Source organism: Magallana gigas, chromosome 6, assembly GCF_963853765.1.
Source record: "Magallana gigas chromosome 6, xbMagGiga1.1, whole genome shotgun sequence".
In the NCBI taxonomy this organism is placed as follows: domain Eukaryota; kingdom Metazoa; phylum Mollusca; class Bivalvia; order Ostreida; family Ostreidae; genus Magallana; species Magallana gigas.
The window spans coordinates 18,599,917-18,624,687 of NC_088858.1; the positions used below are offsets into that span (position 1 = coordinate 18,599,917).

The following is a 24,771-nucleotide window of genomic DNA, read 5'->3' on the forward strand; positions in this document are numbered from 1 at the left end:
GAAATATTCAAACAAAATCTTTACCATACTGTAGTTAAAGAAACAGAAGACATAAAACGTTTCTTTCTAAACATTTTGAATAATGATCGGTTTGGGAACAAAAGTATTATTAAAGTGCCAAATTTTCGTGTGGTCTACCTGAGGACTCGCGTAAATTTTTCGTTGTATGTAACAGACATAAGCATTCCAGATGTGAAGCATTAAAAATTCTCTAAATATTACTTTATTACTAAATCAAATCTCATCGCTTGTTATTTGTTTTAATAGGGAGGTAAATCTTAACAATATCAGAGTTTTTTTCTGTTTAAATGCTCATCAACTAGTCTGGTAGATTCACTGTTATTACTATCCAAAACCATGCTTTATTCAAATAATGGATCTTTAATACATGTTTATGTTTTTATTTATTTTATGTAGTTACGTAAAAGTACCATTATTTATCATAGTTATAAGTACAATGACAGTTGTATATTGAAGAGGACTGGATGGTCGTGGCCATTATTTAGACATTATCAATTGTCTTGTGAAGAAAAGCCTTGTATTTAAATAAAACCCTATGATTTAAGGCTAAACTATTTTAGTCTTTCTTTTCTAAATAATATTTAATGTCTAAGGAAAACAACTGTAAAATTTTCAGGTAGATCTGATGGAAAATTTGTTGACCACCAAGCCTTCTTAGGGTAAGAGCCCCTCAAGTTGAAAGAACTAGCGTTCAAACCTTTTTTTAAATATGTTCAAATCCACCTTTGTACTGGCAGATACATTTGTGCAGTTAAATACTTTCCGTATAAAGTTAAGACAAGTTAGTATTTAGTTTATATGTTTATCCATCATTATATTTACACTGTTGTATCGTTTTCTACCAGCTTCACTTCAGATATCTCTCTTGTCGCCAGGTTTATTTGCTTAGATTTAGCAATCAAAACCCTGCAACTAAAATTTTTCTATTATAAGTACAATACAATGTTTAATGTTGTTCCTAACTGATCTGATTAAATTTCATCCGTAGTTTTATCATTTCAGAAAATTGATTGTTGTAACTTACAGTTGGTCCTTGACAGTAACAACAACAGTAGAATTAGGATCACGAGTGTAAGATTTATTTATCCTGTCATTCATTTCTGTCGAATATGGAATCCATCCTTCTTTGCCATCTTTCCATAGCCACTGATTCACTGCATGATGAAATGTTGGTCCATCCGTATCAGCATCCGCACATGAATCATTCACTGTGTCGTTTCTAAAGTACTTTCCCTTTGATATATGCAAGATGGGCCTCTTTGTTGTGTCAACATTGTTTTCAACAGGTGAACCCGACACATTATTACATTCTGTAAATATTTTAAGTTTGAATTTTTTTTAATGGAAAGAGTAACTGTTTACATGTATGATTCGTCTCATAATTTGTTTAACTACAGATCGTTAAAATACGAGTCTCCCTATAAAACAATGTGAAGTTGTATTTGCTCGAAATAGGACATTCTACCTTTGTTAGCACAATCCACAGCTTCATCAGGGGAATTCATCCCAGCTTTCCTCATTTGGTTTTTAAAGTATTTGGCGGCTTGGGCCGAGAATGGGTCACTGTGAATCAAAAGTTAATCGTAATTATGATAGTATAATATCATGTACGAATAACAGTACATGGATGTGCGTAATTTGAACCTTCACGAACACAACTTGTTTCATGCTGTGATCTCTACTGTATGATAAAATTAATTATACCTTTGTGTATATTTTCTATATAAAAAAAACGACAAAAAATCTCCTCTTTTATTTCATTACGTAATAAATTTCATGCAATCTGCCCATCAAACTAATCAGTTACAGCATTTGGGTTCTTTCATTTTTTTAAAATCTCGGAACACTTCTGGTGTTATCCGAGTCGCTACGTTAAATGGAAGGTTCGATAATTCCAATTTGTAAACCGCCAACAAATCTGCAAACAAATAGCGTATTTTTAAGTATGATACATATCTTATCACTGACTATTTGTAGAATAGCAAGCTTATTGTTCCCTTCTTCAGCATTAATTTCCTTCGGCTTTGCTTAGAAAAAAGAAACTCTAAAATTCTATCATTCTCATAGCCAGTTATTATGTAAAATGTACATGTATACATATCAAACTAAATGCATTTATATGATAAGTTTTATTAAGTCGGAAATAAAGAAAATACCAAATTTGTAGTTCAAATCTGCCATCACATCCAAATCTATATCCCATAGGCCTCCTGTTACCACATTCCCATTGCACCTGACATAATAAATCAAGAAAATAATATTGTTAGTAAATGAGACATTTCTATTAAAAAAAGACCTACATGTATCACCAAGCGAAACTTTGCTAAACGGTAAAAATTGTTTTTCTTTGTCAATCATTGATGATTGGCGTGAAAATGCTTAATTCTTTTTCAAAATCTGAAAAACTTCTGTTTTTCTCTGAATTATATATATATATATATATATATATATATATATATATATATATATATATATATATATATATATATATATATATATATATATATATATATATATATTAAAATATTTTTGTTACAAAAAAGCCATATATCAGTTTTAAAATGTAAAAATGATCATACTAAAACTGTTCCATCGCTCCTAACAGTAAGAACCGATCCGATATTTCCGGTACCACCGTCTTGGTTATTCCAAAGCCAATCCGGACCTAAATGTATTGTGAAATCGACAATGCTAAATTTACTGTGTTTTTTTTGGACGTACTCTTAAAATGTATACACAAAGAAATTTTGTGAATTATAATGCTTGTTTAGAATGTTTGAGAAATGTATTAAAAAGGGAAGTTTCCCAAAATCTAGAACGGTTGATTATCATACAAAGTTTGTGTACATTTATATTTTGACATGTTGCTTTAATTGTCTAGTAAAACGCATTAAAAAGCCAAACTTTGAGACTTAAATGGGGCAAAGCTGTTTTTCAAAATAAGCATTCAATCTTGATTTGTGCAAAAATGTACAAAAATTGCACTAATAAAAATCCAAATAAATAACAATATAACAAAGTCATATAACGACGGTTTATTTTATTATACCTCTGGTGACAAGACAGCCTGTAGCAATAAGTTCATTTTGCAAAATTCGTGGATTATCGCACACCTGTACATCAAACTTGTCCTTCTCGGTATTTGTTGACCCATATCTGTACATTCGTACTGATCCCGTGTCCCATTCTACGTTTAACCATCCGTCTATTGAAATAACGAAATGCATCAAATATATGAAGATAAAATGTATCGCTAAGAGCATTTGCTTTAAGCAACAATTTATATTTTACAAAATTTCATGAAAAATAGATTCAGGGCTATTTAATCTTTAAAGAGGAATCAAATAATGCATTATGACTATCTTTTCAAATTGTTTGTTTTTGGAGAAATTAATATGATGCTGATTTACTCTGTCTCAACTTTCTTTGAGCTTAATTGGATTAAAAAGGAAATGTTTAAATTCGGTATATCTGTACTAACCTTCCTTGGAATGTCCAATTACCGTTCCTGTACCGAAATTGTCCTGATTTGAATATTTCCAGTCTCGTCCACGAATAACTCGGGAACCGAGCGAAGGCATTTTAGGATCCCTTTCCTCATAAGCATCATTCTGCTCGCTTGAGATTTCATCCAGCGACTTATATAATGTCACTTTGGAACAAATTTCAAATATATCCGTCTACAAATTGTAAGCACAATCAACTGATTAACGAAAAAAAAATCAAACATTAGGTGTTAAATTATTTCTTGTTATATTATCATCACAAGTTTATCTTTTAAAAAGATTTGTGAGCTAGCACTGTAGCCATCATTTCTAAAACATTGCTTTAATTTTCTAAACCGATTTATTATTACATGTAATAGGAAGGCACCGTGGTGCAATGGAATTGTGGTGGAGTGGGGTGGGAGTCTATTTTTATAGAATTGTGAATCTAGAGTTTAAGGGCTTGACTTAGGCCATATTCATTAACTGTGCTTTAATTATTCTGTATTTAACATTCATTCAATTTCGAGACGAAATTTTTTTAAATCAGTACAACAATGGTACTGTATTGTGGCAATCGTATCTTCTCGGGCCTTTCCGGCAAGCTCGGAAAACATATTCAAAATTGTTTTACGAGCTTGAATGTAGTTAAGGTCAAGCTAGCAATTCATATAATTTTAAAAATAACTTGACATTATAAAACATTAGATATAGTCACTTTTTGGCATTTATTATAAAACACAAAACTTCAGATCATATGTAAATGATAAAACGAAATTCACATGGCACAGTTTATCTTCAGTAGTACAGTTTTCCCAGAATGCCCTACCATGAAATCGAGTATGCGTATTCAAGTAAAGAAGACTAATGTATTTGGTAGCGTTCGAATGCGCTAGCATAATATATTTAATCTCATTTTTCAGGTTAAGTTGAGAGAGAGAGAGAGAGAGAAAGAGAGAGAGAGCAGTAAGGCAATATAAAAAATGATTTACTTGGTCCATTTCTGTGAATACTTTATCTGGGAAGGAACAAACCAGGGCCGTCAAGACTCTTTCTCTGTCATTACCGTCGTTCTCAAATGAAAATGTCAGTTTTGAAGCTATCATCTGCAATTAAGGGATGTTGTATAACAAATGTATCGATATTCTATCCGGATTTTTATTTTTATTTGATCAATATATCAGCAACAACTTCAGAATAGCAGAATTGAAAGAACGAAAACCATTAAGGGTCCATCTTGAAAAAAGCATCCATGCTTTCAACTAATAAAAAGCGCAACAAAAGGCGTCCAAAGTCCGCCATCTGAAGCAGGGGTTAATGGTAACACGTATGAATAAGAAAATCAGTGAAAAATGAGAGTTGAATCAGCAGTACTGAGGGCCGAAAAAAAATCAAGCCGTGAGCGCCGCCTTATTGGCCGCCGTTTTCCTAAGTAAACTAGGTCATTAAAAGACTGCAATTGTTGATGTTTTTTGCCCAATATCTCGATCAAAAACTTTCCCATATTTAATTAAAAGTAATCAAGATGAAAATAATTGATTGTGCAAACTATAAAACTCTTTTAACAGTGCTTTAATCAATAAGTTCGAATAGTTGCACGTATTTCTTATCAAATTATTAGATGGACAATAAAATCATTAACATAAATAAACCGATCTTTTAGAAACTGAATAAAGTAGAACAAATCAATCAATGAACTAAGGGAATTATAAGCATTGGAAGAAGAAATAAAGATTGCTCAAAATCAAGAACCTTTCTTCGGGTATTACCGAAAATAAAACTTTTACGTTTGAAGTATGAAACATGACGTCGTAATGTAGACTGAGCATGCGACGTTTGTTTTCAAATAAATTTTGCTCTACAAAAATTCAAACTCCACTGTGTTGAATATGCACTTGGTCCAACGGTCACACCGTTTACATATTATTATATAAGGAGATGTAGTTAAAATACAAATATAATATATTGAGCAAATAACAATTTTGTTTTTCCTCTTAGTTATTTGTATCTGCAATTAAAATAGATGACAATTTTTAGCTACAAAAGATGCGTTTAATTGCTATCATTTTGACATTCATTACAAATTCAGAATTTTAATAACTAATTGTTAAAAAGTATTATAATATTTAACAATATTCCTGGAGTATAATGCAAACTGCCGAGATTCCTGTGAATGTATCATCTTTCCTCCACGGGACTGGGCACTGATGAATTCTAAAAGTGTCTAAAATTGAAAAAATAAATAAATGCATGAAATGAATTCAAGTGAAATCGATACGTTCTACAAACAAGATAATTACCAGATCAGGATTTGTTCCAACAGGGATACAAAATATTGGATGTATTTTTCCTAAACGCCCCGTTTCATTTAATAAAACGTTTACATCCTGCAATTTTTTTTCATATTAATATATTATTTTAGAAAAGCAAGTTGAAATTTAAAACAAACAAGAACAAAAAGTAATTTATAAGCATTAATTTTTGACTGTCCGAAATATTTCACCTGTCAGAAATATCCACATTCCCCTACTATTATATTTATCATATAATTTGTTAAACTTTTATCATTGATATCAATTGTTTTGACTTGTATGTTCATTTAGCAATGTATAAAAATAGGTAATGGCTGCTTTTACATCGTAAAACATCGATGAAAAAAATAAACAGTTAAATATATTAATGATACTTGTAGGGTTCCATTCTCAGAACAGTCGTGGTTAATTGATTCTGAAAAATATGTTGGTTTGCCATCCGATATTAAAAGTATTCTTGGATGAATATGAAACTCGCCCATTTGGTATGAGTGACCTGAAACAAATTGACTATAACGCATGTGTTACCGAGATTAATATAAAAAATTACAAAAGTTTTCATCATATATAAAAACTTACTGACATCACGTTTCAGACTTTCTTTGGATAGTAAGAACGCAGCTGTTAATGGTGACGGTCCACCGAATTCAACATTATCTGAAATGTGTGGGTTATTAAAGTTATATTTAATGAAATTATCTTTAAAAAGTGTACCGCATAAGAATGACTATGGGTTGATTTTGTATTGCACCAATAACGTACGTAGTTAAAATCGTCTCTGCCGCAAAAATGACTCGTCTATGCTGAGGTTAAAAAAGTTTAAAGGAAGAGGCTAAGAATGTGAACATAAAACGTGGTCAAAATAGGTCAGAACAGAGTCTTTTTGCTATTTTTTGTACAATTGCTTTGACGAGAATTTCATTACATATAAATACGAGATGATGTGTTTAACCGGCTTGAACAACCAGACTTTGTGTGATGATAGACCTATGTATGTACATGTGGTAACACTATTTTGGCGTAACTTCCGGTCGTCACAGGAAGTACACCCAATTTTGATTTTTTAAAAATATTTTGGTTATTTAGCATTGAAGCAACATTTTAGCTATAGATATACAAAAGGTCATCTACTGTACACATGGTAAAAAAAAGTTCGACTTCCCGTGAGACATCTCAACTATCTCAGGTACATGCAGCCTTCTGTTTTAAAAACAAAGTACCCACGAGATCTCAGAAACTGTGTTTGATCAAGACACAAAACTGATATAGATAATGGACATTAATTGAACATGTGTTTAACGGGTTTCATTTGGTCCTACGTCACTTCCGGTTATTACTCGAAGCGTTCAAGCAATACAACTTTTTTTAAAACTTTTTACTTTTTTTTAAACATTTTACTCAATGTGATGAACAGTAACGTACCGTATGTAAATGTACTAAAATATCTATTTTCCATTTCTTAAATCGTAAATCGTTTCTGTTTGTTCGTTTCCGGTCCCGAGACAAAAACCATTTTTCAACGAGATATTATAACTAACAAAAACTTGAACATCCAAACTTTGAGGAAAGACAAAATGTGTATATTATATCCATTTTCTGTTTACAAAATAACTGGATTTTTTGTGCAGATTAATACATGAGGAACGGAAGACCTTTTTGTTGCTATAGCAACAAGAGTCTAGTTATAATTATTTCTTTATCTTCAATTTGATAAAAAGTTTTCTCCTTTACACCAAACTGTCAACTTCACGCCTGATCCATGTCAAGTAAAGTGGCGGTATGTTTAGATCCGAAGTATGAATTAATTTTGCAATAAAAATTCGATTCATTGCAAAATAAATTACATACTTCGGATCTAAAACAATGCCCTACTTTACTACTTACGATCAGGTGTGAAGTTGACAGTTAGTTGAAAACTCCAAAGCAACCTGCAGGATTGCCAAGACCTTAATCAAAATTGATTATCAAAACTGTATAAGATGTAGTTTTTATTTTTCATAGTTTTTTAGTAGTGTTAGTTATAGTGCTAGATTTTGTTTTCCTTGTTTTTACCCATGCAATATATTTCTTGTGCTTTCAGTGGATGAAAAACACACGCACACACACACACACACACACACACACACACACACACACACACAAATAATATTTTTAAAAATATGACCGGCTTCAACAGAGCAACATCTGAAGTATTAAAAATAAAATTGAAAAGCTTGTAAATAATATGAACATATTCGATCAGCTAGGCTACACCGTCTCTAAAGTATTTATTGCATTGGAGACTTTTTCTTTGCATTTCAACTCACCCAGAGCACGTTTTAACTCTCCATAATGGTTTGAATAGTAACTTAAAAACTTGGTTTGTCGTCCGCAGATAATGACTGCAACATTCTCGTCAATATCTGGATGATTTGCATACTCTGAAAATCAATGAAAATTATTGTGAATAATAAATGCTATACAGTTATACTGCTAGACCATACCGTATGACATGAAATAAATCTAACATGCCATAAAGACCATATCTAAGGTGATTCAGGGAAAAACAAACCATCAATAATGGAAGTAAATGCATTTTTCATCTGTGCAAAACCTTGCTCTCTGAGACTCGAAGAAGTATCCAAAATGAAAATGTTGCATGGACCCCTTCCATGTTGATGACGCGTTTCACGATCTAAAACAGCATACACGTAATTAATGTTTGCAATAACTGTACTAGTCTTTAATCTATAAATCGATATAAATCTTAAAAACGAGAACTCACTTTTTTGAGCTGCTAAAGATGATTTGATATTCCAATATTCCTTTGCTATTTCAATGCTTGATTCCATTTAAAAGTATAAGATTGGGTCGATTGTCAAAATAACTCTATTTTTCTTTATTTTCTTTGATAATTTTCAATCAAAAGTCCTAGTACATATGTGGTTTTTTTTTTACACAAAACATAAACGGAAAAAATAGTGACATTCAATAAAAAAAAAGAAAGGAAGGATAGCATTTCACAAATCCTAATACAAATTTATGTGAGTTATATTTTGAAAACTTTAGAATTCCTTCCCTAATTTAAGGATGCTGCTATTATAAATAGCATCTTATATTAGATATATTTCGAACATTTATGTAAATGTTTTTGTTAAAACAAATAGAACCATTTTAACAAGAGCTTGGGCTTTGGGTAGTTGTATAAAACAGCAATGTGATATTAGCCTTTTTTGAGCTGCTAAAGATGATTTGATATTCCAATATTCCTTTGCTATTTCAATGCTTGATTCCATTTAAAAGTATAAGATTGGGTCGATTGTCAAAATAACTCTATTTTTCTTTATTTTCTTTGATAATTTTCAATCAAAAGTCCTAGTACATATGTGTTTTTTTTTACACAAAACATAAACGGAAAAAATAGTGACATTCAATAAAAAAAAAAAGAAAGGAAGGATAGCATTTCACAAATCCTAATACAAATTTATGTGAGTTATATTTTGAAAACTTTAGAATTCCTTCCCTAATTTAAGGATGCTGCTATTATAAATAGCATCTTATATTAGATATATTTCGAACATTTATGTAAATGTTTTTGTTAAAACAAATAGAACCATTTTAACAAGAGCTTGGGCTTTGGGTAGTTGTATAAAACAGCAATGTGATATTAGCCTGTCTATTTCATTGCTGGCCATTTAGCTATACCTCTTGAAATCAACAAGATTTGTCTGGCCTTTGAGTTAAGACTACGCAGTTGATGTAAGCGCTTAAAACCGGCGTCAATTGGAACTTGTTTTGACGCAAGAAATAAAAAAATACATCCTACTGAAATTCAAAGGCCTTATTAAAATCGTTCTAATTCCTTTGATCAATTTATATTTGTTCAATAAGTTTATCGGATAGCTTTTGCACGCTCAAATTTTGATATATATGCCCAAAAGAAAAATGTTTATTGATAGCTATATGTGTACTTATTTATCGTTTGAGATGCTTTTATAAGACGTGTTTTATTGAATTGTTTATTTAGTGGTTCTACCACAATCGATCTACATCAAGTTAATGTTACTAAATAGTATTTGCTTCCCGTGGGAAGAGGATATTTCGCCACCAAATTTCGAGCAAGTTTTGGCAGCACACAGGATGAGTTTTTGTTGTTGTAATTTTCATTGTTAACTAATTAATTAAAATAAGCTACATCCATGTGACATGAGAAACTAGTACAGTAAACAAGAAAATAAGTGTAAAATGTTATTTTAGGCTCCATATAAATGACATTCGAAATCTTGAAAGCCGATTGAGTTTAACGTAGTCAAAAAGCAAACAATATCTGTACCCTCGAACCCCCCAAAAGAAGATTGTTTTAAGCATTGAATCATTATTTTTTGAAAGATTTAATCTCATAACTGCAGCGGTGGGTGCAAATTAAGAAACGCGTGTAAGCGCCTTATAATGTTTGTACACACCGCTGAAGTTATGAGGCTATATCTTTCAAAAAATAATAATTCAATAGTTATACTTACATTTTTTTAACTTCTTGCCTTGTATGCAAATATGATTTATACCTTCAACATCCTATTCTATCCTAAGGGTTAGTTGATATAAATGGAAGAACCACTGTAACAGTCATAAATGTGAACTTTGATTTTCGCTTTTGATGTTGCATTTTACAGCGTTCAACGTTTGTGACGTCATAATTAGGTCGTCATTTAAACCTTTCAGTACCCTGTGTATGTTACAGCGTTAAAACTACAGAAGCTTTCCACACACTTTACGTACAAAAATATGTGGAATGTAAATATATAACATTATCAAGAAGATGTTAGATTCTTTTTATGTCCTAAGTTTTTTTTCTATCAATGAGCCAAAATTGATTAAAAAACATATACGGGAACTATATTTTCGTGCAAATTTTTTTTTGGAAAACAAAGATAAAATTCTTATAGTTTATGAGAATGATAAAGATTTAAAAAATGGCTTATTTTTCGAGCGGCATACTTACGAGTGCAAACACTTCTTTCTCAATGATAGAACACCTTATGTCTGGTCGTACTGTTTTCTCCACCAAACATTTTAACAATACGAATATATTGTAGATGTGATATTATGCCACGTTACAAGCAGAAGATTTTATCAAAAAAAGTTTGTTACATATTCCTGACGTGTTTACCCATAAATGAATTTTAAATAAAGACGAATAGTGTCATGTCATTTATTTACTAAAACATTGTTTAGTTTTGAAGTTGATAGAGGTCACACAAACATTACACTGCAGTAGATCTACAAATACTGAACAACAGTAGGTTTAGATGTTCATGCACAGTAAAGTGACGGCAAACCAACAGAATGTTTCGTGTTTTGTAGATCGACGTAAAAATGAAAAGTATTTTTACAGAATACACCACCTTTCCAGCGAAATGTGTTTGATGAGACAGAATAAGTGAAAATTTTGGAATATTGTATGCTTACAATTGTTTTTCATTTATTTTTTCTGATTTTCTGATTTTCTGTTTCTGATTGTCCTGGAAATACAGATACTGTTTTCATTGTTAACCGACTACAACATAGAAGCCAATATTACAACTTGATACATGTTTCAAAAATATAATAAATAGAAATGGGTTATATTACAGATATTTTAGTTGCAACAGATGTTTTCTTCAGTTTTCTTTATATTCTTAAATATTGTTTGATAGGATAAAGGAAACTTAAAAGTGGTAGAAACTGTGTATGTATTAAGACTCATTACGTAAGATAATATTCCGGTATGAGAATGTTCTAAAAGGCCAACTGAAATATTTACACCATTTTGAAAGTGTTATTTGCATATATGCTTTTCAAGAAAAAAATTAATATAAAAATCATGATAGATCATTACGTTGAAACATGTTCTTTACAATTGACTAATAATACATTGATGGTCGTGACCATTTTTCAATTTTATAACATGTACAAAAATAATTTCCTTGAGATAAAGGTCTCAGTATAAATATATAGGAAAATTTTAATACTTTTTAAGTAAGAATGTTTTGATTTTTTTCTTAAAGATTTCTTAACGAAAAAAAAGTATTTATAACATTTTTGTAGATCTTATGTAATATTTTGACCATTTAGTCTTTTTCACAAAATAAAATAATTTGCTTTAATTGGAAATAATAGTATCAAATTTTTTTGAAAGGAATATCATCTGACATTTTGTTCAAAGTGTATTAATATATCTCTTTTTAATCATTTTTATAACAAAACTCTGGTACAATTTTGCAGTCTGTAATGTTAACTAATGTTAGATATTTTGATCATTGTCTTTTTCCACTAATTTGACATCAGACAAATCTCTTGTTGACATGTTTATCTGTATATTCTTTGCCATCACAACCCTGTAACTAAATTAAATCCTTTATATACATTTTTATTGCATGATTATATATTAAATCTTATATATTATATCATTCAAAAATTTTCACCACTGAAGAATTCAAAATTAACTTACGCCTGGTCCTTGATCATGACAACAACAGTTGATTTCGGATCACGTTTGTAACATTTATTAATTTTGCAATTTGCTTCTTTCGAGTGTGGAATCCATTCTCCTTCACTATCCCTCCACCACCACTGATTGACTTTTGAATAATTTGGCCCGTCTGGTTCAATTTCTGGTGTTCGAATAGTCTCTTTTATATTATTTTTGAAGTACTTCCCTTTTGTGACTTGTAAGATACTGGTAGAACTAACGTTTGAATCCACTGAAGTGGGGTTTCTAGCTTCTTTATCTTTATAATTAGACAGATGATGTGCATTTTCAAATTCTATAAAAATCAAATATGAATTTTTAGATTGTATGAACTATTTTATCCAGACAAGTAATATTTTTATTTATTTAAGGGACATGGTCACGATTTTGGTCAAATTCTATTTTTCTGTTTTTATTAATTACAATGCTTTAGATATGCATTTCTAATGATCAAGTGAAATTTGATAGTTAGTCATTAGTTTATAAGCTAGATACAGAGCTCACAATTCTTTGTTATGTAAACAAGGTTCGTGCCCTGTTTTTGTTTACATAGGTTCAATATACCAGTAAAAAAGTTTTCTAGCTGATTTGTCTGTTTTCTTATTCATCTTAATAATAGATAAACAGTTTATAAAGTTTAACACATTCATTTAAGGTCTAAAATTAGATTTTTCACTTCATCATTCAAAATGTAAACAAAAGCATTGTTTACATGGTAAGAAATTGTGAGCTCTGTAACTCATATATAACTCAATGAATGACACTCAAATTTTGGTCGCATATTAAAAATGCCTTACTTAAGCATTGTAAACATTAAAATCGGAAAAATGATTTTTGACCAAAATCGTGACCATGTCCTTTTAAAAGCGAGGAATCTGTGAGAGCGTTCAATAGCTAGATTGCTTACTAAATTAAAATTATTGCCTCAATTATTCATGGATGGTACATGTATACATATTCTAGAAATTTTAAACACGATATGCTCATAAAAATAAGATGATTGAAAATATGTTTATATAGCTGATTACAATCATCAATGATTGCATAATATGAAACTAAGCTGTCCTAGTTTTAATCGACATAGTTTTGGTTTTAGATCGCGTATTTTTTCAGGCTCCACGCCTGTTATGAAAGTTCAATTTGAGTACATGTAAATAAGCCACGTTCTTTAAAAAAGGAATATGTATAGTGGAACAGCGAGTTTGAGATATAAAATGAACTTGTCTAGATTGTATCACCTCTAAGCCTGTGTATTTTCAGTTGTCGATTAACCATCGGTACATATACATAAATAAATAATATTATTCTGTTTCATCTAACCACAATGAAACCATAACCTAAAATTTGAAAATTATCTAAAAATACACTTTGATAGCATTTTCACTTAATCTGATTATTATGAATTTTCCGCAGCTTCTCAGAATTTGTTAGCTATTTACTAGTCAATGGCTCCAAAACTAGTGGGGTACCTTTTATTGAAAGATTCGCCTGGTTTTATTAATATTATTATGTGTGTTTTTCAAAAAACCAAGATTACCAAGATCGGAAAATTAATACCATTGATTGTCTATCAATCGTGTTTGTTAAGTATGATGCTTTTCAGTACTGCGTTACTAATGTACTTGCTTGAAATAAAAAGTCAACAGAAAAAAATGTTAATTGATACCTTAAAAGAAACAGTTTAGAAGCTAGATATACGTATACGTAAAAAGAAATACCTTCCTCACTATAGACATTGCTTTCTCCAGAATAATTTTCTTCAGCTGCTATCATAGACTTTTTAAGAAATCTGACGCTTTCCGGAGAAAAAGGATCACTACAGAAATTGACGTGTTTGCATATAAAATCAGGGTACAAAAACAATATAGAACTAATATAATACAACATTATGTTGACAAAGTTGTGTATTGACACAATTAAAGGGATATTTTTATTATTTGAATGGATTTTTATTCGTTGCACTTGTATAACAGTCATCCTCAAATACATGTGTTAAGTTCATCTAATGAAGTAGTTATTGTGTCATCATATGCTAGCCCAATTATAGCGGTATCACAGAATTCTTTTTCTTTAAAATAAATAAATTTTGTAGAATAAAAATAATATCACCATAGCTGCAGATCAATCTTCCCGTCGTATCCATATCTATATCGGTGACAACTGCCACGTTTCCAACACACCTAAGAAATATGAATTGATATAAGGGAATGAGTGGAGACTCGAACATAAAATTTATCCAAGCAATAATTTCTTTTATTGCTTTTACAGGTATGAAAGTACCGACCGTTTTAGAAAAAGAAATATATATCACGTGTGTATTGATATTAATATTAATGATTACATCTTTCTCTGAACATCAATATAAGAATGAAATAAAGTACGTTATTTGATGATATTGTCAACTAGAACGTTCCTTAGAAAGACAACGGATTCCCCATGCATTTGGGGGAAGGTGGATCCATCAGTATGCCTCGTCAGATTACCTAACATTATTATGTACGGTACGGAATGAGCCAGGGTGGGTCTTACCATTTTGAGTCAAGAAAAAATGAATATTGTTGTTTAGAGTTTATAAATTAATGTCTGGAAAATATCATTACTGATTTTTATAATTAGTTTTAAAGGCTGAATTACCATAATTTTCAGGGAAATAAGTTAACGTAAATATTTCAATTTGTTGCCACTGCTTTGATACAAATTAACTTAATAGATTTGTATTGTTTTCAACAAATTGTTAATAAATTGTATATAGAAAGTGAAAACAAATAGAAAAGAGTGGAAAGAACTGTGCACATAACATATTTTGCAAGATTTTCAGTGTAAATCTTAATTTAATTTCTCAAACACACATATTTGAAAACCAAACATGCATCATAATGTTTCTACTTATAATACAACATAGATGTTTGCAAAGTACATACACGAACAACCCCATTATTATCTAACGAAAGGACTGCTCCAATGTTTCCTGCGCCACCATCTTGATTACTCCATTCCCAGTCCTGTCCTAGAAAATGCAAATAGAGACAACATTATTTAAGTTGCACTGATCATTATTGAAAATCTAAATCATAAATTATATTCTAAGTATGTTGCTAACAAAATATTGTCTGATAGTCTCTTTTAATAAGCATACACTTTTGAATTTGAGTGCAGTATATCAAGGTATAAATTGATCATCTTACAGCAATATTGCTATAGATTTCTAACAAGTTTAATAATATTTCTATATCTTGATGTATTAATATTGGAACAAATATATCTTACATGGATTTTTAAAACCATTTAAAACTACTTTATTTACAGACATCAATTTTACTACAACAATGAAAATATCAAAAATATATGATCTTGTATGTACCTCGAGTGACTAAACAACCCGGAGCAATGAGTTCATCTTTCAGTATTCTCGGTTCATTGCAAACCTTAACATCATACTTATCATTTCCGTTGTGGTTTAATCCGTATCTATATGGATATATTGTCTTATTTGTGTCCCACTCTATCTTCAACCAACCAACTTATGAAATCAAAGTAAAAAAATTATGTAAACATTTTAAGACTTGATCATATATTGTATCAATCTACTCTTATATTTCTTGTGATAATGTATGAAATGCAAAAGAGGCAACGATATATAAATTATGATTGTTTTTATTGTATGTCTTTCCAATTATTGAGTTAACTGGAATACCCGTTTTAGAATGCCCAACAACTGTTCCAGGACCAAACATATCCTGGTCACCCCACTGCCAATCACGTCCTCTTCTTACCCTTGACCCCAACGGAGGCATACGGGGATATCTTTCATTATAAAGATCGTCTTCATCTTCAATCTCTTTGATTATAACTTTCATCGAACAGTACAAATGCTTCCTCATACACACTTCAATGATATCACTCTTTAAGTATAATTTTTTTTCTATTAGATTTTATCGTTTATAGAAAATTAAAAAATGCGAAAAACATTTCCTTCGACATTAAGCATTTTATGATACGTAAAACTTAATAATGTTCATGTTTATCATGCTGATGCAGTTAATGTGTTAAACCTGATCCATTTCAGAAAACTCTCCGTTTGGATACATGCACACCAATGACGTCAAAATTCTTTCTCTATCATTGCCGTCATTTTCTATCGTAAACGATAGCATTGCAGCTGTTTTCTGTAATAATTAATAACCTTTGTGATTTCAATTGAAATGGTTTTTACGTAAAGTCAATACTTCTAGAATAACTGAGATACTTTTAATATGGATGATGTTTAAACTCTAATAGATTTAAGACTAAATATGAACTGATTCTAAGAAGTATACCATCAATAATGAATTTTTTTCTTAACACGTTCTTGATCTTTTGAAGCGTACGTAATGTAATAAGTGTAAGCATATGCCACTTTTATGCAAGTCCTGAGTTACAAAACTTTGTGTTATATCTTAATTTAATATTACTTCGCTTACGAAACTTCTTTCATTATTGGTATGGGTGATTTACACAAATCAAGACTTTAATAATTAATACTATTGTACATCACTGATGAAACAATTATTTGTTTAAAATGAATACCAAATTTTGTGAGCACTTTGCAAGCTGCCTCGCTTTGTCCGGATAGACCACCTTTCCACCTCGTGACTGGCCACTAAGAAACTCTAATGTAGTCTACAAAATATACATATATTATTGAGTTCAAGCTTAAAATATTCATTTTAAAAACAAAAATAATTATCAACTAAATAATTATTTACCAAATCAGGATTCTCCCCAACGGGAACACAAAAAATTGGATAAATTCTTCCAATTTTTCCTGTCACTTCAACCAAATGGTTCGTTTCCTGTTTAAAATATTTGATGGTTTAAACCAAATATACCTGCAGTATTATTTTTGTTGCTACACGCTAAAATCCAGTAGCCGATAGATGTGTTAAATTATGGAATGAAACAGTGACAGAAAGAAGAAGCATCATAAATGTTTGATATCTTGTTATAACTGCTCAGTAAAATATGTACCGAATAAACACCTATAGTTCATGTAACAGTCAGCCTAACTTAAACATTTTGATTAATTGCCATTAACGTTATTTTTGCAATGTCTTTAGCTTTTTTAGCTTTTGGGTTTAATAAAAAGCGCATGATTGACTTTTAAACATGACAGATAGTTTTACAACTTTAAACAGATATGTGTGATAATAGAATTGGTTATCTATGAAATCAGAAATAACATTTGTTAAAGCATTAACTTGTTAACAGTAAACATGCAACACATCAAAAGCGTCACTTACTATCCCTAAGAAAAAGCTGTTTTAATAGTTTGTTTGAAATACTTTCTGTGATCGACCTCGGCCGCCCCTAGTTGGTTTCGTATGAGGCATCCGGTGTAAAGAAAAATGATGGCCCCCGTAGTATAATGGCCGAAGGTCATTTTTCGACATTGTTTATGACCACCCCTTGCTGTAGAATAATTAGATTTTTCTGAAGAAAATAGACCCCAGGGTTATTTGTTTACATTTTAAACTTCTTACTTGTGTAGAAGTCTGCAGAACTATATACGTGTTATTTTACCATGAATTATTCTGAATACCATTTTATATAGCTTTATTTTTTAAAACCGATATTTGATTAACAAAATTTATGCACAACTTGCTTAACTTTTAAAAATCATTTTATCTCGATTTTAGAATTGCATCAGCAAATTGCTCATTTTTTATGAAAATGACACTTATTATTCAGGCAAAAGGGTAATTTTTCGAGGTAGAATAATGACCCGGGGTCATAAAAAATTTGTCTCCGGTCATTATTCTACGGAGACAAATTTTTTATGACCCCCGGTCATTATTCTACGGGGGTCATTATTCTACTTTACACTGGCAAACTTTACTATTTGCACACGCATTGCGCCTTGCACTAATATGCAGCTTCATCTTGATTTACATGTATATGTAAATTACTCAAAGACATTATTGAAATGCGTTTGCCTTGAGATTAAAACATTCATACATTTATATAATATTTCGAATCACGTTTTTCTTTTAATGCGTTAGAATAACAATAGAAAATACAATGCGCCTACGGTGCGATATATCCAATCATAGTATCATATGACATGTAGCTTAATGCTTTCCCATTACATTAACGTGAACTTACCAGTAATTTCGCATGCCAGTCATTATTTAAAAGGAATATACATATACCTGTTTGCGATTGTGATTCGACGGTTAATGTTTATGAAATATTCCCTATATGATACGTGAAAGATTTTTGCCCGAAGTGTTTGAAAGTGGAAACAAAGATTAAAAAAAACTTAAAGATATTCCAAAGAATGATTCAATCAATGGTTTTGTTTTCAACAATTTTTTGTGATAAAAAAGCAATGCTCAAAAAAGCAATTCTATTCAATGTTCTAATGTGCAGACAGTAAATCCGACATATCCTTCGAAAGTGCTGCTTGAGATCTTTAAAATCAAGCACATTGTCGTATTAGCACTAGCGAAATAGTGATTATACAGTACCGATCAGACCCAACCTAACATGAAGTAAACTCCAACTAAACCCTGGGTTTACTTTCTGGGTTTACTCTGGGTTTACTTCGGGTTTACTAAAGTGGACCCAGAGTAAACCCAGAGTAAACCCATATAAACCCAGAGTTGACACAGAGAGTAAACCCAGTCAGAAGTATACCCCTGAAAGCAGACGCTAACTGTGTATTCGGAATATACAAAGGGTAGGAGTAACAGGCAGTAAGATTGTAAGATAAAATACTAGTCTGCTTCACACTTCACTGCATACAGTTGACCTCAAAAGCAATTTAAAAGTAAACCCAAAGTAAACCCCGAGTAAACCCAAAGTAAACCCCGAGTGGACCCAAATTTTCAAAAAGTAAACCCAGAGTAAACCAAAAGTAAACCCAGAGTAAACCAAAAGTAAACCCAAAAAGTAAACGCGGGGTTTAGGTTGGGTCTGATCGGTACTGTATCTATCTTTGGGTCGTGCTCAGTTTAATATTACATCGTTACAGCAGTACAACTTATAGCCAATACTTCACTAGTTCCCGCCATTGTAAATTTAGAATCATCGTCAGACTCTGAAAAATCTGTTGGCCTTCCGTTCGAAACAAGAATAACTCTTGGGTGAACATGAAAATCTCGAAAGGATCTAGAATAATCTAAAAAAATAATATTTGATTATGACATGTAATTTTGTATTTTTATACGCACGTTATGGTTTCTTTAAACTAGAATATAAATAATAGATTGTCATGCTTGCTTATGTGCCAAATAGTGTATAACAAATATGGTGGAGATACTGTTAACATTTCCGAGTCCTCCGTGTGATAACAAAAACGCTGCTGTTAAAGGGCATGGTCCACCAAACTCAACATCATCTAAAATTGGCAAGATTAAATGATGTTTAAAGAAAAGGTATAATAGATTTTGGATGTAACTTGAACTAGCTCTAAGCATGCTTTGTATAAAAATAAAGAATGGTTTTTTAATGTAAACCTTTTCAGTTGAACTAAATTTTTTTTTTTTATTTTTCTAAATTACGCAACTGATCCTACTAAAGTGAAACAATACCTAGACAATGTTTGATATCTTCGTACTGGTTGGAATAATGACGTATAAACTTAGTATGTCGTCCACAAACAATAACAGCAACGTTTTCGTCGATGTCAGGATGTTTTGAATACTCTGAAAATAAGTCCAAATTCATTAGTAACAATATACATTTAATTACAACCTGATGATTGTTTTATCATATTTTTTTAAGGATATATAACAAAACAACAATACTTAAGCTTTTTAAGATATTTTCCAACTTTTTAAAAGGTGTTCTTAATATCTTTGAACCTATTGTAAAAATAGGTTAACGAGCAAACCATTTTGTTTGGCTTATTACCGTCAATTATAGCGGCAAACGTGTCCTTTAATTGTATTGACCCTTCTTCTCCAAGAAAGGAAGATGTATCCAGTATGAAGATATTAAATGGACCCTTTCCATGTTGATAGCGCAATTCATGATCTTTAAAGAAAACAGCCCAATTTCAAAGTAATTATTTTGGGAAGCAATAGCACTCATTGTAACTGATATACACTTTAAGCATTATCTCACTAAACTACTTGATGAAATATATTTTCTTACATGTATTAGATTTATCTTATGGAAAATGCAAAACATAGAAGATCGTCCCTTGACTCTTTTAAAATTACAACAGTGTTTATTATACTGTTCTACGGAATAATAACTAAGTTTTCTTGCATGCAAACCAGTTCCAACAACTTCGAGGATCTATTTATTGATAGATCAGGTGTGAACTTACATGTACTTTCAGCTTGACATTCCTTGACATAAAAATTTCCCTACCATCAGGAAGAAAAGCCGAATAATGTACATGTACATGTTTGTACATGTTTCATGACCTTCAGTTGATCAACTTGTACTTCTATGTTTACTGAATAAGCATTTACATCCAAAAATCAAGAGTTAACCAATAATCAGTGAGAGTAAGATATTATAAACCTGAGATTTAAACCGACTTTTAAACAGCGATTAGCTAAATACAATCCCATACCGTTTCTGTTGATATTACATGACTGTAGTCAAAGTAAGGACACTCACTAATCTGAGCTTCAAATCTTGCTTTCTCTGTCCAGATATCTTGTGATCTTTGAAAACCTATTGCCATCTACATACATATATTTAATTAATTTAGCATTTAAATATCCGTAAAACTGAATTGCGAAAAAAATTCTACGAGTTTTTTTTAGGAAAAAAATTCTTAAACATTCATCGTTTATAATTGATATATGAACACCTACTTTTGCAAGTCCTCTGACTAATATTCCAAAATAATCTCATTCCGATTAATACAAAAACAGAAACATATCTCTGGCTATGAAATCGTGTTATTTCCTTCTTTTAAATATATTTTTGTTCGGAAATCTCTATAAAAATGGCTGTTCTTTGTATCTGTTAGAATCAGACACTGACGGCTAAATAAAACGCTACACAAACTATCTTATTTAGGTATTGCACTTTCGACATTCTATAATTTTACATGTTTAACATTATGTAGATAAATTGGGCCGTCTTACTGCATACCGATGCACTACTCGCTCATCTTTAACAAATTTGCCATTCTGCAACATTTATCGTTCTTTACAATTGCGTGACAGACATTGGAAAGGAAAATAAATACCGGCACATATTGTTTAACCATACAATGGAACGGAATTCAACTAAATTTCATCATCGTATTTCTTAAAATTTGTATTCTTAAATGATATAGAATCCCTTAATGTATTAGAAACTTATGCATGTGGAATAGTATGGGAATTCTTATAAATTAAACATGCAAATGTCACTCAAATATCATCAAGGCATGATATATTGATATATATCAGACGTTGTGATCTTGTTATAAATAATCTTTTGAATATAACCCAGCTTATAGAAATAATACAGTTTTTAATCAGGATTTCATAAAGAAAAATCCGGTTTATGAAATAGTGAAAATCGCTGGTGGGCGGCTGACAAAGGGGTACCGCTTTCATACGGAAAACTCCTGCAGTTTTCAAGATTGGACTATTTTGTTTTGCATATCAATTATACATCAGAGGTATGCGAATTATTTGGATTTTGATAATTTATGCAAAAAATACCAACTCTTGAAGTTCGGTTATATTATTGCAAAATATTGCTTAAAGGATATCCCTACTGTAAGGAAAACCCCTCCTACAGATTTCAAGATTGGAAGTGTTTGTTTTACAGATCAATTGTGTGTATATATATATATATATATATATATATATATATATATATATATATATATATATATATATATATATATATATATATATATATATATATATATATATATATATATTTCAAGGGGTGTGCATATTTGTATTCCTTGGATATTGATATTTGATCATGTTTGCGATAGGCTTAGTCATTTTTGCAAAAAAAAAATTCCCCTATTTTACGCATAAACTCCTCTTATTGTTTTAAAGATAGTTTTGTTTGTTACACAAAAATCAGATTTTGAAATATTACTTTTTTTCTTTTTTATTTGTTGATAAGTTGTGGGTTTGTATTTAAGTATTTTTTTTTCCAAACAATTGCATATAGATAATCCCACTTTTTTTTTTTATAAGTAGTGTTTATCGATTTAATCTTTCCAGAAAGGGGTGTCCTTGAACGCGGGTAGACTAATTAACGTCACGGCAAAAAGTGTAGGGCGAGTTAACCGTTGGGCATATACTTAACAACTGACAAATTTGGTTTAAATAATGCAAATAAATATGCATACTCAAGCGTTTTTTTTTTAATTATACATCTATATACCACGACAGATTTGAAGTAAACCATAAACATTTAATAACTTGTAAACATTGAAAGGTGTTCCACATTGTACGTCTATATTAATACATGAAGCGGGAAACTTGAATAGGGGAGGGGGCGCCTGCCCAATTATTTTTTCAAAGCAGTGTTTTATCTGATTTTTTTTTAGGGAACAATAATAAAAGTATATTAGAATTTGACCTACAGAACAAAATTTAGAGACGCAATAAATACCAACTCACTGGTTAGGAATAATATTAAAAAAAAAAAGTTTGTTATATTTTACGAAAGCCCATTCAGCTCATTTTCGTAGGTAATTTTTTTTTCGCGAATAAACGCAAAAGTTTGGCGAATAAACGCGTTAGTTTCGCAAATAAACGCGTAACTACCGCGATATTACGCATGACTTTTGCGAATAAACGCGAAAATTTAGCGATATAACGCAATAATTTCGCAAATAAACGCGTTTGTTTTGCGAAAAAAAACGCGTAACTATCGCGATTTAACGCGTTACTTTCGCGTAAAAACGCGAAACTTTCGCGATATAACGCGTCATTTTCGCGAATAAACGCAAAACTTTCTCGAATAAACGCGAAACTTAATAGATATTGTTATTTCATAGAAGAACCCCTATGAACCCCTAATAATTACTAAAAACAAATGTATTAATTAAAAAAAAAACTAAATAATATCATATAAAGGTGTAAATGAATAAGATTTAACTTTATACAAATTAACATAAATTCAAACGTTGGAAATCTTTTAAATCTTAGTACTGATTTTCAAAGGACATAATGCATCGCGCTCCTCACATTCTAAAGGGCGCTCTATTATTGAAAATGAAGCAGCAACATATTTTAATTATAACAATTTTAACTCGAATTAAACGTTTTGTTAAGCATCATTTTAGAATTTAAAGGATATAATTGTTTAAAACGTTATGATATATGTTATATCGCCGCGACATAAATTAACGTCTAGTTTAATATAAAAAAAAAGTAAGTCAAGCTGTGAATTGAAATTTTCAATCTTTTGTTCAAATCTAGATGACGTAAATTCGTCCTCCAAATTTATCACATATGTCATTTGAAAATTGATACTAAGATTTTAAAGGTTTCCCACGATTGAATTTATATCAATTTTATAAGAAAAAAGATCGATGAATGCTTGTTTTAACACAGGGCTGGCGAACAAATGAAAATCTTAATATGATTCTCAAACTTATCTACTTTGGACATATAAGATCTAAAAATGTTACTAAGTTTGATCAGATTTATAATTATCTATATGCAAAAAAGAAAATTTTGTGTTCATTAATCAACGCAAAACGGCTATTATAATAATAATGAATAATGAGTATTTAATGATATAAAACTTAAATTGTGTTGGTTTTCAATCGTTTATCTTTATAAGGGTTTTGTATGGAATGACAAAATATATATAATGGTTTAGCGTTAATTCGCGTTAATTTTCGAAAGTTACACGTTTATTCGCGAAAGTTACACGTTTATTCGCGAAAGTTTCGCGTTTATTTGCGACATTAACGCGTTATATCGCGAAAGTTGCGCGTTTATTCGCGAAAAAAATATTTTTTTACCTACGAAAATGAGCTCAATGGGCTTTCGTGATATTTTTTAGTGAACTACAAAAAAAATAAATAAATAAATGAATAATAAAAAAGGCCATTTGTTTCATCCCTATCCACTTCTTTAAATGTTAAGCCATGCAGTTTTTTTTTTTAATTTTTAATTCTAATGCATACATTAAGAAAGCAATTAAGAAAAAAAATTGACACATTATATATAAAAATGAACAAAAGAATTTGGTTCAACATAATAAGCTACATGTAATATCAAAGTCGTGTGTAAAGTGTAAAATCCCGCGCTTGGGCGGGATATCATCCAGTGTTATATGAAATATGAAACTATCCGACAAATGTAAAATTATATACTTTATCGAAAATAAGATGTTGTTGATTGATGCAGTGTTACAAAATCTTCCCTGAAGAGAAGTGTCTAAGGTTAATGACAGTAAAACAAATGTAGATTATTTAAGATGAAAACCCCAAAAGAATATAAATTAACAGTGAGCGCAAGGCGAACGCTTTGTTAACGCACGGTGGGCGCTT

At 30.7% G+C, this 24,771-nt stretch overlaps 2 protein-coding genes and 1 long non-coding RNA gene across 4 annotated transcripts; all 3 read right to left on the reverse strand.

Moving 5' to 3' along the window:
* Positions 1-809: 809 nt before the first annotated feature.
* LOC136276618 (uncharacterized) lies at positions 810-8,812 on the reverse strand. 2 transcript variants are annotated; one of them, XM_066089057.1, is made up of 15 exons: positions 8,583-8,812; positions 8,370-8,492; positions 8,125-8,238; positions 6,398-6,475; positions 6,193-6,314; positions 5,807-5,893; positions 5,638-5,730; positions 4,499-4,612; positions 3,503-3,701; positions 3,071-3,226; positions 2,601-2,686; positions 2,178-2,254; positions 1,487-1,584; positions 1,046-1,331; positions 810-933 (listed from the first exon to the last, which is right to left on the reverse strand). In XM_066089057.1, the coding sequence occupies exons 1-15, from the start codon at positions 8,647-8,649 to the stop codon at positions 840-842; spliced, it is 1,794 nt and encodes a 597-aa protein (XP_065945129.1). In that variant the 5' UTR covers positions 8,650-8,812; the 3' UTR covers positions 810-839. The 2 variants fall into 2 exon arrangements, with proteins under 2 accessions (XP_065945129.1, XP_065945130.1); XM_066089058.1 differs by lacking the exon at positions 5,807-5,893.
* Positions 8,813-11,713: 2,901 nt separating this feature from the next.
* Positions 11,714-17,933, reverse strand: LOC105339591 (uncharacterized). The gene is made up of 10 exons (XM_066087475.1): positions 17,051-17,933; positions 16,872-16,964; positions 16,358-16,471; positions 16,000-16,207; positions 15,667-15,825; positions 15,227-15,312; positions 14,415-14,485; positions 14,024-14,121; positions 12,285-12,600; positions 11,714-12,177 (listed from the first exon to the last, which is right to left on the reverse strand). The coding sequence occupies exons 3-10, from the start codon at positions 16,457-16,459 to the stop codon at positions 12,078-12,080; spliced, it is 1,140 nt and encodes a 379-aa protein (XP_065943547.1). The 5' UTR covers positions 16,460-16,471; positions 16,872-16,964; positions 17,051-17,933; the 3' UTR covers positions 11,714-12,077.
* A 915-nt stretch (positions 17,934-18,848) lies between these two features.
* On the reverse strand, positions 18,849-20,985 carry LOC136276051 (uncharacterized). Its single transcript, XR_010714529.1, has 4 exons — positions 20,919-20,985; positions 20,199-20,321; positions 19,877-19,990; positions 18,849-19,683 (listed from the first exon to the last, which is right to left on the reverse strand). It is a non-coding gene; the product is annotated as an uncharacterized lncRNA (long non-coding RNA).
* Positions 20,986-24,771: the final 3,786 nt, after the last annotated feature.

Excerpts from the sequence above, each read along its gene's own strand:
- LOC136276618 (XM_066089057.1), bottom strand. The coding sequence starts at position 8,649 with ATGGAATCAAGCATTGAAATAGCAAAGGAATATTGGAATATCAAATCA. Across the intron at positions 5,894-6,192 it reads CTGAGAATGGAACCCTACAA|GATGTAAACGTTTTATTAAA; the intron begins GTATCATTAATA and ends AAAAAATTGCAG. Across the intron at positions 1,332-1,486 it reads TGTGGATTGTGCTAACAAAG|AATGTAATAATGTGTCGGGT; the intron begins GTAGAATGTCCT and ends AAATATTTACAG.
- LOC105339591 (XM_066087475.1), bottom strand. The coding sequence starts at position 16,459 with ATGCTATCGTTTACGATAGAAAATGACGGCAATGATAGAGAAAGAATT. Across the intron at positions 16,208-16,357 it reads AGTTTTCTGAAATGGATCAG|AGTGATATCATTGAAGTGTG; the intron begins GTTTAACACATT and ends TTATACTTAAAG. Across the intron at positions 14,486-15,226 it reads ATAATAATGGGGTTGTTCGT|GTGTGTTGGAAACGTGGCAG; the intron begins GTATGTACTTTG and ends CATATTTCTTAG.